We start from the raw sequence: 16,042 nt of genomic DNA on the forward strand, positions 1-16,042 counted from the left end.
AAGCCACTAATAAACTATTTCTCTTTAGGCGATGCCAGACACGCTAACCTATTTGAACAGAAACATTGTTCTGAAAAACCAACATAAAGCACTAAACAACACACAGGCTGCACTTATTTTAACTAAACATGAACATGTGGGGAAATGTAACTCGGCTCCCGCAGGTATCCTAGAGAGTTTGAATGACGAAGCAGGGGATGCGTGCGAACCGTTGAGACTTTGGTCAGGCATCTCGTTGGACACGTGACAAAGCGAAAGGTAGAACTGCCATTTTGTCCTAGCGGTGTGCGGGGCTCAACAAGTCACACTGCGTGAAATCATTTGTCAAACGTATCATCGGTGGCCTCGAGCACACCACCCACTGGGCACAACCGCCCATCTGCCATCCAGCCGTCAAACCTACCTGCACACGGGTCTGCATTTGGGGAAAGTGTGGGAGCGGCGTGTGTTGGGGAGCTTCCAGCGAGTGTGCGGTCCAGATATACGTGTCATTGGGCCACGGCCTGCTCCCGGCCTTGCCCTTGGCTTTGCTCTTTGTGGGACTCTTCTTCACGCTGTCCCTCAGGTTGGGGAATTTACCCCGGGAGCCCCTGGCGACCAGGTGGTTCGGCAACGTGCTCCACCCGTGTCCGCCCAGCCCTGAACACAGGGGCAGCTGCGGCGAGTGGAAAGGGTGGATGGACAGCGACTGCGAGGCATGGGGAAGAGGAGGAGGGTAGTGGTGGTGGTGCGGTGGATACTGCTGGAACAGCGAGTGATGGCTGGGCGAGTGCAGCCGCACCGGCCGCGGTTGAGGGTGGCAGAGTTGATGCGTCGAGTGCGAAGAGATCAGGTGACCGGCTGATGCCGGAGGGCGGTGCTGTTGCTGGTTCGGACAGAGATGCTGCAGCTGCTGGCGACTTGGCGACAGCGGAGGCTGCTGGTGGCTCGGCGAGTGCAGCAGGTGATTGGGCGACTGTGGAGCCAGCTGGTGCGTCGGCGACGGCGGCGCGAGCTGGTGACTCGACGACGTCGGCGCTATGTGGTAGTAGCTTGGGGAGGGAGAGAGAAGCAGGTGTTTCGGCGAATGGGGATGGTGCTTCGGCGAGTGCAGCGGCGAAGGTTGCGGATGGTGATTTGGAGTGTGTATTTGCAGCAAATTCTGGTTGTGCTTCGGGTGAGAGAGGCTCTTGCCTGATTTGGCCTTTCCTTTGCCCGATTTGCCTTTGGCGGCGCCACCGCTGGGCTTCTTGGGGCTGCAGCAGAACTCGTGGCTGTGGAAGTAAGTGGTCATAGCTGCAGAGATTTATAAAAACTCCCCCCCCAAAAAAAAGATATCCTCCTGTCTTCTTTATCTTCTCATCTCACTCTCACCGCCTGGTCTCCTCTATAGAGACGACGAGAGGGGGGAGCTCATCACAGTCACTTGTGTCCGAATAATGTAGGCCATGCCTCCTCCAGAACCGCCGATCCTCCTGTGTCCGGTACAAAGATGGTATTCCTGCCTTTCCCCCTTTACTTCGCCGTATATCAGCGTGTTAAGATGACTGGACAATCAGACAGTCAAAATACCATCTCTCCTTTTTAGGCACTGTTTCCATTTCTTCTCCATTATGGATTAGACCATCCCCTAGTCTTGAAACACAAAGCATCCAATATTTAAATCTCCTCTTCTCAGTTTTCTGCCATTAGGAGCAACTCTCAGCGTTGCAGGGTCGGTGAGTAGTAAGGTGAAACCTCCGGGGCCACGACAAGGTAGAAGGACCGCTTGGACAGGTTGACCCTCCTTTCTGTCCCGGTGGCTGTTTCTGGAGAGGACGCCGGTCAGTTCGTGCAATCGAGGGCAAGATTTCCCTTTCTCGTTCCGCGATTATGCTCCACTCCACTCGGTCAGTCACTCGGAGAGGTTCCCATTATCCACCTTTGTCGTTTGCTCCGTCGACGACGCAGTCTGACTCGCGCGTTCCGGACGAAAAGTAGATCAAGCTGAACTTTACCTGTAGTGAGTCGGATCAGATTCCCGTGTTTGACCTTTTCTTCCGTCAAAGGTTCAAACACCGAAGGCGTCAGAGTTAACTTTGTCTTCCTTCTTTCATCTCGTACTGTCCAGTCTTTCTGTTGATGTAATATTAGGCCAGGTCGCTGTGCACGATTGTCATCCTCCGCCTCTTTGATCTTTCTGTGCTGCCTCACTCTCTCAGTGTCTGTCCCCCTCTCTCTCTCTCTCTCTCTCTCTCTCTCTCCCCAGCTCGGCCTGTCTCACTCCCTCTCTCTTTCCCGGACTAACCAATTAGGGACTTCCCTGGACTCCTGCACATGACAGCAGCCAGGCATGACTAATCAATAGGCAACCAGGGGACAGTGATACAGTGCTCAAAGCACAGTGTGTGTGTGTGTGTGTGTGTGTGTGTGTGTGCGTTTGCGTGTGTGCAAAAAAAAAGAATGCAGAGCTGTGATTGGCGGAGGGCAGTCCCTTCCATCAACCTTTATCTTGTTCTTTTAAAGCATCACAAGGCAGGCCGGGTCGGCTGGAATACAGTCAGTGTGTGTCAGTGTTTGTGTGTGTGTGTGTGTGTGTGTGTGTGTTTGTGTGTCTGTACGTGTTGGCCTACTTCCTTGTGAGACCCTGTCTGTATGTGTGTGTGTGTGTGTGTGTGTGTGTGCGCGTCCTGATGTGTCTACCTATTATGTGTCTCCAAGTCCCCAGTCTCTAACGTGTGCAAATGCATTTGTATACAGTCTATGTGGTAAGTCGACTCAATCCAAGTGGAGTGAAGATGTTGTCTTATCTGACCAGAGAAGATGCAGAACTATCAGAGGTACAGCAAAGCTGCAGTAGACAGAGTGGCACAATCCATAATGATACAAATGCAAATTTCCTAAAATTATGACAATGAATCTGCTCCAGGACTAAATGTTTTACAATTCACATTATTGTTGTCTTTTATCTAGTTGGTCTCTCACCCTGTTACGGTGCGGAGCCTCGATACTTTGACAAACTGAATTGTGTCTCTGTGTCTTTGAGTATTTAAACTGTATCAAGAGTCGTCCATTGCTTTCTTTATGTAGTCCATTAAAGACAAGCCATGAATTCTATGTAAATTTTAAACTTTTGTTTAATAAATGTGTTAAATTCAAACTGCAGACTCCTACCACTATGTCAAACAAGTTGTCTTGTTAAAGACCCTGTACGCCTACAAACCCACAGAGACGATTTTGCATGATTACACATCTTAGAACCAGTTAATCAAATTTCAAACCAATACATTTGAGAATTTTCCAGAAAAAATAATAAAATAAATCATTAATTGATGACCTGAATAGTTGCAGATTGAATCATATCCACGCCCACAGGTCTTATTCACGAGAGTTACAGAAACCACCTGATATGCAGGGAACATTAAACATTGTTATATTTATATTATATTAATATTCTTATCTTAAGTGAGAAATTCGTCATAGAAAAATATGTGAATACATGTGTTTCTCCTCAGCAGAGTAACCAGCCCTATGATACAATATAGTGATCCCGTAATTTGCGACATTATTAAGTACATCAGGTATTTTGTATCAATCCGTCATTAATCAGCTTACATTAACATTTACCTATAGAGAAAATACTTTTACATCTGCACAATAACCAGGAAATATTAGTCGTATACATAAAGAACAGCACAAACACACCTATGGATATGGCTATGAGGTCCATGTCCGTACAATGTCAGCTAATATTTACCAGAAAGCCGCCCCAAACCAGCCTGATAAGAAAAAGCGAGTGGGGGCAGATAGACGGACCGGCCACGTTACAAAGCAGCACCCTGCTGCAGGAAAAAGCCTGTTATAGCCACCCAGTGTGTTGGCGGGTGTGTGCGTGTGTGTGTGTGTGTGTGAGTGTGTGTGTGTGTGTGTGTGTGAGTGTGAGTGTGTGTGTTCCCTGTGCAAAGTGCTGCTAGCGCTGCAGGCCAACCGCTCGGTCAGGAGAGGATGAGCAAGAAGAATAGGCTGGTAGCATCACTGCGCTAAATGAAGCCAGCATTAGTACAGTGCTGGAGGGGGGGGGGGGGGGCTGAGAAAATGAAAATGCAGGGAGGGACCGGGTGATGAGTGGTTTCAAGACAGGAGAGGGAAATGAAGACAGGGAATGAGGCATCTTAAAACGAACACTGCTGCCCTGCAGGATCAGGCGCAGGGTTCGAGTTCTCAGGAGGACTTTTAGTCTTTGGTAAAAGTTTCCCAAAGTTCCACACGGCAAAATCACCACTGTATGTCACCTAATATCCGATGCCTGCTATGATTACAATCCGCACACCGCAGGAGTGACAAACTATATGAGTCAGCGTGCGCACACACCACATGGAGCTCTAATGAGTTTTCCACCTCCGTTCCCTTTTGACGTGGCTCTACGAAGAAATTATGATAACAACTCATTAATGAACAAATCAATTAGTCCAGATCTCTAAAGCGATTTCCTTGATTGAATCCTCGTTTCATGTTTCGTGTCAGACTGACCCGACTGAATTTCAAAAAATCCTGGAGAAAAAAACCACCATCCTCATTTATTCAGCGTCAGACCTATTTCCTACTGCACTTAATTGGTGTAATTGATGTATAAATTACAGTCAAGTGAACATGCTCACATATTGCAGTTGACCGGTCGGTCTGACTCAGTGTGAGAGTGGCTGCTGCTGAAAAGGGGCACAATATAATTATTTTTTTACAACTTTCATTCTACAAAATTCCCTCCAGAGCAAAGAGGCCTCCACTGATTCTGTTGCCTCGCTTAACCGTAAAAGGGGACAAGATAAAAATTACACAATTACATTTACCCTCATTCTGTCAGACAAATGTGCAGCTCCCATAAATCCTCTGAACACACCGATGCTATTACTGTATATAATCAATTATTTCCATTCTCATATTTAGCCTTTTGACGATGCCAAGCAGAATTCAGAGCGATCACAAATCTACAAAAGGGTAAACACGCGTGTATCAAGACACAACATCTGATTTGCCAGAAAAAAAAACTTTGTGTTTTGAAATATTCAACAAAAAAAAAGAATTATCAGGATTTTCCAGCTTGACTGTCTGCAGGTACAGACGGGGTTGTGATACTATGTGTCACCAGCAGGGGGAGGTCAGCGTCCACAGACAGATGGAGCAAAATGCACAGATTGAACATGATGATGCTTTTTTCAACAGCACTGCTCTTTTCATCATTACCGATATATTTGTTGCAGCACTGGTTAATATCATACAAAGATACTGCAACACTGCATGTCGCATCATTTCCAGCTAATTTTTAGCACTGCGTACAATACGGTTCTTTTCATGTAATTTCTGGATTACCGTTTTGCATATGTACACTGCGTCCTCCATAATGATGTTAGAGGAGAAACAGAATATTACTGTAAATGTTGTCGGCGTCAATAATGATTTTTTTCTTTTCTCATATGCTACTGACTGAAACTGAGCAGAAACTATCGATTCTTTTCATCATCAATTAATCTGATGATTCATTTCTTGATTGATTGTCGTCAGAAAATAGTGGGGAAAAAATGCCAATCTGCTACAGGTTAAATATTCAACCTCTTGTTTAATTTAACAAACAGTCCAAAGTAGGGTTTATTTTCAGTATCGATTAGTCTGTCGATTAATTTCTCGATTAGTTGTTTGGTTCATAAAATGTCATAAAACTGAAAAAAATGTCGATCGTGTTTCCCAAACCCCTAAGATGCTGTTTTTTTTTGTGCACACACCAAATATATTTAGTTTACTGTTACAGAGGAGCAAAGAAACCAAAAAATATTAATATTTAAGAAGCTGAAATCAGAGAATTTTGACTTGAAAAACTACTTGAACCGATTAATCGATTATCAAAATAGTTGACGATTAATTTAGAAGTCGATTACTGATGGATTAACTGTTGCAGTTCTGTTCCAAAGTCCAACCATTCAGAATGCCAGGACTTATGAATCCGCAAATATTTGGCATTTCTGCTATAAATGCTTGAATTGATTTATTTCCCCTCCGTAACGGCACAGCAACAAAACCCTGACATCACGTGGAGGTAAAGTTGATGAAAAGACTTCATCTCGACCCGGCGGAGCCGCGGTCTCCGTGGATCCGGTGGTTCAATCAGACATGTGAGGTCACAGCCTGAGATCTTCATTATCATACATCACACCAGCAGCCACACACACAACATGGCAGGATGAGTCAGTCTTCATGATGACAGCTGGGATCCGTGGCGACAAGTGAGATGGAGAGACTTGCTCTTTTACTTTAGGACTCAGCTGTTTATGGCAAATGTTTTCAAGCAACAACCACCTTCTTAAGCTTCCAGCGACAGGGAGAATCACAATGATTCCAATGCTCACTTATAATTAGCTGATTTGGTCTTTTGGTCATCAAATCCTGGGAGAAAGAAAAAGGATTGGTCGGGACGCTCGACTCTCTTCTCCGGCCAAACATATAATTTGGCTTTTGTTCATGCAGAGGAGGATTCGGATACTCGGGTTGTCTGAGCTAGTTTGTCGGAAAACAGCTTTAGTGGCCACAGATTCATCTGAGGGTGTTGCAAAACGCCATGCAACTGAGCACTGTGTGCGTTTCAGTCACTTTAGCTGAAGATTAATCACAAACACTATTCGAATGGGGAGATTAAGTCCCCGTTCTCCTGTCACTTCACTTTCCTTGTGTCTCCCGCCCCTGCGATGCTGCTCCAACGAGTCCTCCAACTGATAACTATGTCGTATTGAGTCTGAAAACGTCCATATCGACCGTTTCCTAACACAGTGCCTCCACTGGTGACAGGTGGTACTGTACGCCACAAGTGCTTCTTCACTAGGACTGTGACAACCTGTCCCACAGAGTACACAGCAGAAGTTACTTTAAAGTGGCGGTCCAGCCTGCTATGTGGAGAGGCCAACTGTGATTTCCACACACTGCAAAAGCTCCCATAGAAGAAAAGAAGCACATGTTGGGTGTTTGCCATCTTTTCAGGTCGATCGCTGCACTCACGTTATTAGATTCCTGATGACTTAGTCCAACGGCTCAATGTCTGAGGACCAGAATGTTGTCAATCGACGTTGGAAGCGATCCGACGTTCTGTGAGAGTTGTTGGTGTTTTCTTGTGCCCATTTCGGTTGCAACACATCTATTATGAAACGGTTTTGTTTCCCATATTGCACGTATGGGGGTTCGAAAGGTCATTTCGTGCCAGGACCAAATTGATCGGCTCGGGACAAATCGGTGATAGTAGTAGTAGCCGGTTTTAGACGCGCCGCCCAGACGCAAGACATCTTAGGAAAGGAGCTTCTGTTTACTATAATATGCTGTGAAGTGCAATCCAATATCCTCACTCATTATTCCAAACACTGTAAGCGGGGCTATTATATGCGGTAATGGGATCTGAGAGTCAGTCGTAGCGGGGAGACAGCCGAGGTGGAGTGCAGTCGTCCACACACTACAGAGCCGACCTCAGGTGACCCTCGGCCTCGCTCACACGCTGACCTCCGACCTCTGGAAGAAATCCCATTTGTGAGGCTGTTCACTCCCTCAGTGTAACAGCAGCCGAGTGGCTCCTTCACTCAGAAGAGCCGACGACTATTTTGAAGATTTGACTGTTTCAATGGTAATCAACGCTCAAAATCAGTATTCGAATGCAGCATTTATTTTAAATAATTATTATATATGCATTTTACCGAGAAGAGACAATGACATCTCAGATGGTTAAAATCTGAATCAACCTTATTCTAATTGCGTCAAAGTTAGCCCCTGTAAGTTTTTCTCTGAGAAGGACTTTTTACATTCATTCAGCTGACGCTTTTGTCGACTTACAATAGCCAGTGTTCTCTCAAACCTAGTAGTAGTTCTTCTCACCTGACACGGCTCGCAAATCACAACAACATGAGACGTGGGGAAAAATGTCAAGTCCTAGGAATCACCTCCAGATTTGCAGAGACAAGAAGAGATGAGTCAAAACGCCCAGAGAAAAAAGCAGATGACAAATCTACAACAAGTTTGGCAATTTTTGCCTCAAACCTACGACCCAAGAGCTTAAACAGCTTCCAAATGATAGAATGTCCGATTTTTGCCCCCTGTCTCTCACTGACCATATTACTCAGGTAATTGAGGTAATTCCCAAGCCTCCAAAATGGTATTCAGGACAGTCGGACGATAGTACTGGTCCCCCCCCCCCACCTCGTTCTATCTCCAACTGTGAGCCAAAGAAGGAGACGGAAGTCATTCTGCTTGTCATCCCCTCCCAGAAGGAGATGGCCTCAGCGTCCTCTCTCTCTATCGTAGGTGTCTGGACCGTGTCCGGCAGCATCAAGGTCTCTTCCTCTTCGACTCAATTAGCGAACCGTTTTTTAAAAAACAATTTTATTTACCCCCCCCCCCCCCCCCCCCCCCCCCCCTCCCAGCTGGCAGAGATGGAGGAGCTGCCCCCACGGCGGCGGTGATTTAGAACCGCACCGGCTCACTTCCAACGCTGCGGCATCTATTTGCAAAGTGCTGCGCGGCGGCTCACCAGTCCTCCATCCCGGCTGTGATTTAGCGCAGAGCCCCTGTCACGGCGGATCGCGACCCCTCGACATCTCTCCTCCTATTCCCGCCCGATGTCCTCGTCGGCCGTTCTTCTCCCCGCCCCCACTCACCTCTCTGCCCCGCCCCCTCCACACACCAACCCCGCAGTCACCTGAGCTCCCCCCCGCCTGCACCACCTCCCATTATCAGCCTCGCACCATATAAATCACTCGCTTTGTTCCTCGCTGGATCGTCCGTCCCCAGACATACAGTATATGTCCCTGTATATCTACCACCTGTGTTTCGAGCGTGTCGATATCGGCCTCCAAGCCTGTTATATTTATTAAAGGCAACCTCCCTGCATATGTCAGCCGGCCTTCGTGTCTGCCTTTGGGCCTTTTTCTAATCTCTGCTATCAGGCCTATGATACGGAGTTTGGCAGAAGGTTACATCACATCTGCTGGCAACGACGAACATTTGTGGTTTTACCTTGAAAAATGACTTGAAACTATTATGTAACATAGCAGTGGATTTTCTTTCTGACTTCATCTTCTGATTGACCAATCGATTAGTTTGCTGTTTGAGCTGTAAATGACACATTAACTACGAACAAGCGAACCAAGCTCGGACTTTTCAAAAGTTTCAAGTCTGAGCACCCGTGTAAAAGTCAAATTACGAGTTATTTCATTTTTTTAATTTGATTTCGCCTTTTTTTTTACTTAATGCAGGTCCACGGTCACAATGAGATTTATTCAAAACTCTAGAGGTCACAACAACTTTAAACTGAATGTTGCTGCTTCAATGCCATTTACTGCACATCTAAATTATATAATTTGTTCTAGTTGATCAGTTATAAATCTTTTTGTATGACTCTTCACTCTTTCAAACACTGGCCGTGCCAATGTGTCATAGATTTTAATTCCTTTAAACTTTCATTTTAATCCAAAAATACCCTCATAGGCCTACGGTACAGGAAGTGCTTCAAGTACAGGTGAAGCACCACTTCATTGCCCTTTCATCCAGGCCAAATAATCCTGATTATTATTATAATTCTTCTACATCATGATCCATACATCATTTCCCAGGGACATAATTAATCTCACAAAAAGCCCCTTAACCGGATCCACAGCAACATTTTATGAGTTTGGCGCAAAATTGGTTGAATACTTTCTGAGAGATCCTGCTGATGAATAAAAAACCAACAGAAAAAACCCACAAAAACAAATACAAATGAAAAAATTAACCCTCTTAGCGGAGGTAATCAACAATCTGTGCCTCACCAGTTCTACTGTAATGATACTGTCACTTAACAGTAATGTGTGACTGCAGGACAAATACCCCCCCGTCTGGTAAAAACCACAGTGTTTGAATAAAATAAAAAATACTCTGACTCGCCAAAGGAGCAAAGATATGAATCACAGCACCACCGTAATTTTCATCCACTTATGAAGATTTCGTGCGGCGGCGGTGCACAGGTCAAGCCTCCGGCGGCGTCAAATCGCTCCACGCTAATTACAGGAGGATAGATGGAGCCGTCGCTATGTTGTGTTCAGCCTCATTAGCTGGCGGTCGTATTAAGTGATTGCTCCTAGTCACTTCATCCACGTTGTTGATTATATCGGCGTAGACGGAGAACAGGCTGGAGGTAGGGAGGTGCGTGTGTGCGTGTGTGTGTGTGTGTGTGTGTGTGTGGGGGGGAAAGAGAGAGAGAGCCGATATGCAGGCTTCATCCCACACACAGAAAGTGATGCAACACCTCTCATACCTCTCGAATGCACCGCTCACTGCTACAACACGATGTGTGTGTGTGTGTGTGTGTGTGTGTGTGTGTGTGTGTGTGTCTCTGCGTGCGTTTATCTGCATTCGGGCGACCGATGGACCCAATAATTTACGTCAACGCACACAAACATCTGCTGTTTTTCCAAACTCACTGCTTGGCGATGAGCATGGCACAACGAGCATCGCCATGACAGCAGCTGTGATGGCCGCCCGCAGTGTTGGTCATGATGCGTCGGAGGGGGCGCTTGTTGGTTACCACGGACAACTGCATGGTGCAAGTTGTACACTTTTGCATAACGCTCCTCCCTTACGATGGCATCACCTCCATACCATCAGCATTGGTTGACAAACGACAAACCCAGAGACATAATCAAAAGCCCCTCGAGGGTTTTTTTCAAACAAGTCTGAACATGTGAACGTTTCCGAGTCATTCGCGTTCATCCCTTCAAGTTGGTCCAATATTTAGTCCCATGTGATGGAAGTGCAGGCATGGTGAGGCACGGTTCTGTTGTGCATGGACAGAGAAAGGTGACGGATACACCAACAAGACAAGAAAGGTTTCCTCATTCACTTGATTTACTCATTGTATTAATCTCTGGCTCTCTTAGCCTTCTATGATTTCTGAAATTGGATACAGCACCACTGTTTCATTGTGTTTCCCAAATTAGTATTGTGTAAAATACAAGTATATGCACTGCAAATGCAAAAGCTCTCTAACTCCTCCACTGCTCCGTTTCTATGTGGCGATGATGTAAAGTTTCTGAGAGTGCAAAGACTGTGGGAGGTGAAAATAAAAAATCACAGCTAGGGTGCGAAGGCACGAAAATACGACTTTTACTTTGGTGTATTCCATACGGCCCACTCAGCAACAGACGATCTACAGAAGCAAGTGTTGCCGAGTGTACAGAGGGTTCCGGGGCCATGCTGTCAGAAAGCTGCACCTACATTTGGCACAACCAAATCAAAACAAGAACCAACAAAAAAAACAGGCAAACAGATCCGAAGACAACCAGAGAATCCTACAGTGGTTTCCCACGAGGCACAGGGGAAAGGTGGAAAGTTCCCCCTGGGCAGCAGGAGGATAATGAGCCACACTCTACAGGAGTGAGGCGCATGTTGGGCCAGAGTAGGTTTGTATTCTACTGTACGAATGCACTTTGCAGTCTTGGTTGCCAGTGTCAACGATGTGTCTGCCACAAGTTTTCCATTTTGAAATGACCAGTATATACAGTATGAATGGCATTTCCAGACCTCACTGTGGGGAAAAAAATGCTCCTTTCACACGTGAAGCTATATGAGTTAATTGTTTGCGTCTAATGGTGCGTTCACAACCAACGCGTTCATGGTGCGAGTAAGGCTAACCGGGTTTGGTCCGCTGGAACATTTATGCTTATTCGCGTCATTGGTGCGAATAACATGAATATTTATTCTTCCTTCCAATTTCTCTGTCAAAAAAACCCCCAAACACACACACACACCACAAAAGGCAGACACGAAATGCCGATGGGAAAGCCACAGGGTGTGCTTGCGCTAACTGGCCCTGAAGCTATATAGTGTCCAAATTCCTCGCTAACGTTCTGCCAAACCCTCTCTCTCCTTCTCTTTCTTCACCCGGTCGCGATAAAAATAGTAAAACTCACGTCAAAAAGCTCTGGGTGCCGTCACAGGGCGACAACAGGGCGACAACAGTCTGGTTTCGAAGATCCAAGATGGCGCCCGTCAAAATGCTTAAACTCCAGGCTTCAAAATGGCGGCTCCTAAGCCAATGGGTTGCCACTTGGGTAATACTAGTCTCACTCGCCTGCTGCCCACCTGTTGCCACTTTATCTACATCCGCCGGATTATGACCGTTAACCTCACAACCAATCCTGATGAGTTATTAATTAACCGATGCCCATCGCGGGTCTGTCAGCTGAAGGGATGTGTGCTGTTTATGTTGACGGATACGTTATTATCCAAAAGACTAATGTGCACGATACACTCAAGCTGCCCTCTTTCTTCTAATAGGCTATCGCATGTCTCCCAAAGTCTTAATCAATCACTAATTCTCTCTCCCTCACTGTCTCTCTCTTCTATCCATCTCCCCATCTCTCCGGCTCTGTCCGTCCCACCCTACCTCCATTTCCTGTGACCACTAAACACCTCTTTGAGGCTTTTAGAGCTCTTTCTGAAGAGCCAGGATGACTTTCCTACCTCTGCTTTACCACTCATCAATAATACATAGACAGGGGGAGACAGAGAGAGGCAGAGGGCCACTGTTGGGCCAGAGATATACTCACGCCATTTAACCACGCATTCCTGTAGACAACCGGTAGTGATGTGGATGTAATTATTTAGCTACCTGCTTGTGCCCCAGGCGTGTTACTGGAGGACACCTCTGGAGGGAACATCAGGGAGCGGTAAACTGTAGATGGTTGGAATGACTTCTAACCTACTGTAAAGATTAGTTGTAATTGTGGACCACAACTTGTCTTCAAAACTTTACACCATTGTTCTTTCAGCTGACAAATCCCTGTCACAACAATGCTGCCCCTACTGTTCGTATGCATATACGTCCTGCAGACAGTTCATTTCTAAGAACGATCTAAACGGCAACAGAAGGGAACGAGGCAGCCATCAAGTGAATGTGTAGTTAAAAAAAAAAGACATCTCTGGCCTTGGTGTCCACAGCAAACATAATAGATAGTGAGTAAGGCGAACCCTTTAAAGGTGACATAATATGGAAAAATCACTTTTTCAGTGTTGGTGCTCATAAATGTGTGTATCCGTGGAGCCTGCTGGTCCACGGATACACACATTTACGAACCCTACAGCCTGAAGCTCTGAACAACCGGTTCAGATCTCTCTCCCACTGTGAGGTCACAGTTGGACTCTTTTGGGGGTAACCCCGCCTGCAATCTGAGAATCTCCACTTCTCTGGTGAAGGGTGCGAGACATTTCCAACAGGTTTTGAAATCGGTGGACCAATCGCAACAGACCTGAGCGAGCCGGCCAATCAGAGCAGACTGGGGTTTATCGAGAGGCGGGGCTAAATGAAATCCAGGCGTTTTAGAAGAGGAGCTGCAGGAATGGGCAGTATGAGAACACTGATGCCTTTTCTGAGCATTAGAGCATGTGAACCTGTTCAAGTGGTTCACCCATATTGAGATATTCACCTGAATATGAGCATAATACGTCTCCTTTATTTGTGATTGCTGAGATTGGTGAAGATATAATATAAGATCTACAACACATAAATAAGAGATGCCAAGCTGCACCGAGTCCTGGAGGCGGCGTAAATTCTGCACTTTGCAATGGGGTGGTGGAAAATGTCTTTTACCTACAGTTGATTACAGTACTACAGTACAGTTGGCTGCTGCTTAATAATATCACGATCAAAACATAGCCAGACGTCAACAAGTGAAACAGAGACAGAGAAACAGAGACAGACTGACTGGTGGGGGGAGCATCACTACCATTACTGCCAGAAAGGAGGAAGAGAAGGCGCAATAAAATGCTGTGCAGTGAGATAAAGTACGGCGTGTGGACTCAGACCCAGCCTTCTAAATGTCACATTGTTTTCACTATTATTCTTATTTGGGTGAATGCCTGCGCGTGCGTGTGTGTGTGTGTGTGTGTGTCATGTGTGTGTAACGTGTAATTGCAATTTTTTGATTTGTGCATTGAGGCACAAACCATTTCCCCGCACACGGGTTACAAAAAAATAAGCCTCTCTTTTATCCCATCAACAAGGCCAACAGCCGTGTGTGTATGCGTTTGGTGGGTGTGTGTGTGTGTGTTTGTGTGTATGTTGTGTAATGGCCTATCAGTCATGCGGTAAGTGCCTTGGACAGGAAAATGGCAACACCTTGGGAAAACACTGGCCAGTATGATTACTGCAAAGGGGGGGGGGGGTTTCGGGAGTTAACTTTTTCCACGGGCTGCGCTGTAAATCTGCAGACGGCCGTATAAGTGCTGCGGGGCTGAACGATGTGAGTGGCGCCCCATCCATTCAGATCAATAATGCAGGTTTGAATCCAACGGAGACATTACTGCATTTGTCATCTGCAGTCCAAAAAAAAAAGTGCGTGATCATTTGCACAAAACCGAGACACCGTCAGATCTTCTGTGAGCCGCAAGAAACAAGTATAACAAAAAGTGGCAAAATCCTCTTCCAAAAAGATCTGTTGAAACCAGTCTATTAATAAATATATTCTCTGCACTGTACTACCACATACAAAAGGTTCTTACTATAACAGCGTGATGACAGTATGATAGGTTGCCAAAAGTATAAATGTTTTTGTCCTCGTGTACAAGGATTTCTAGTTGGCAAGTGTTGACTTTGGTATGAGAATAAAATTCACCAGGGATCTAGTTTCTACAAAACTGGAACTCTGGGCATCAGCACACAAGTATTTTTCTTTTTTTTTGTTGGGGGGGGGGGGGGGGTCAAGTATCAGTAGGTGGTGGAGTTTGGGTGAGGTTCAACAACGGCCGTACATCATTTCGTAGCAGCAATTTCCAAATGGGCCACGAGTTTTAGTCCCAATCCTCCACGGAGAATCTGAAATGTTCTTGCAATGGCAGGTGATGAAGAAGAAAAAAAGAGTAAAACATGAAAGGAATTCATTTGGAAGGATTCTGAGCACTTGTTTTTTGGGGGATGGAGGAGGTGCTTTGGATTTAAGAACAGATAGCAGAGGGGGACTTTGATGCATTATTGAAATTTGCATAATGTAATTACTGCGGCCACGGCGTCGGTTTTTTGAAATATTATGCGAGTGGTAAAGAGACGCGTCCTGCGGGGGGGGGGGGGGGGGCTTAAGACAACTTTAAGGTGTTTACTGCAGACGGTGGCCGCATCGTCTGTCATCATCAGAGGGAGCAGATCCTCGTAATGTAAGTACCAGCTCTGTCCTAGCGGCTCCTCGGTGGCCTGCTGAATTACTTTGGTTAATAGTTTGGCAATTCGTACAACAACCGCTGCTGCCGCTGGTGCGATGATGCCAAACGGTTAAAACACACGTGTTCTTTATGAGTGATGTTATGAGCGCCGTGCATCCTGGGTACTTAGCATCGACATACATATATATAAGAACCCAAATGGGCTAGAGACGCATTGTCATTTCATCACGCGCGCACACACACACACACACACACACACACACACACACACACACACACACTCGCGAGACAAAAAGCCAGGTTAAGTTACATGCTTCCCACCCTGATCCCCTACCACCCCTCAAGCATAAAGCACACACACACACACACACACATACACACACTCACACACACACACACACACACACACACACACACACAGCCTGCGACGCATGTGTGTGTGTTACCTGGCTGGCAGTGATACAGTCGGTGAAGGCGCTCCTCCTGGAGAAGAACGTGAGGAGCTGCTGCCAGCGGGAGGAGGACGTGGAGGGGGAGGAGGAGGCAGGAGAGGAGGTGGAGGGCGAGGACGTGTGGGGAGGCGCCAGCTCCTCCGAGGAGCCACGCTTGGGCTTGGGCTTGACTCCGTGCCCCGACCCCTGACCCCCGGACCCGCCGCCCACCCTGGCGCTGCGCGGGTACAGGGTGTTGTTGCCGAAAATGTAGTTCATCGTCCCCGGCCGTCTGCCCCGTCCCCTTAGACGGACGAGACGGAGTTCATGTTCATGTTCATGTTCACTGCTTCATCGCCACTTTGTCTCCGCCGCTCGCTTTCTGCCTCTCAGGCTCCTTTTGCTGTTGCCGTCAAAAATCCTCAGTCCAACTCTTTTCC

The 16,042-nt window shown here is 46.5% G+C and overlaps 1 protein-coding gene across 8 annotated transcripts in view; it reads right to left on the bottom strand.

The window, feature by feature from the left end:
* The window catches only part of LOC118317931 (discs large homolog 1-like protein), a 99,651-nt gene that overhangs the window by 50,104 nt on the left and 33,505 nt on the right, over positions 1 to 16,042 (bottom strand). For 2 of the 8 annotated variants that reach the window (XM_035647099.2, XM_035647098.2), the window contains exon 1: positions 404 to 2,162. The exons of 5 other annotated variants lie outside the window; for them this stretch is intronic. In XM_035647099.2, the coding sequence (XP_035502992.2) occupies positions 404 to 1,273 (870 nt within the window). In that variant the 5' untranslated portion in view covers positions 1,274 to 2,162. Of the gene's footprint in view, positions 1 to 403; positions 2,163 to 15,617 lie in introns of those variants that run through there. One more of the 8 variants, XM_035647096.2, reaches the window with a different exon arrangement.

The sequence above is a fragment of the Scophthalmus maximus genome, chromosome 13 (assembly GCF_022379125.1).
Source record: "Scophthalmus maximus strain ysfricsl-2021 chromosome 13, ASM2237912v1, whole genome shotgun sequence".
NCBI lineage: Eukaryota > Metazoa > Chordata > Actinopteri > Pleuronectiformes > Scophthalmidae > Scophthalmus > Scophthalmus maximus.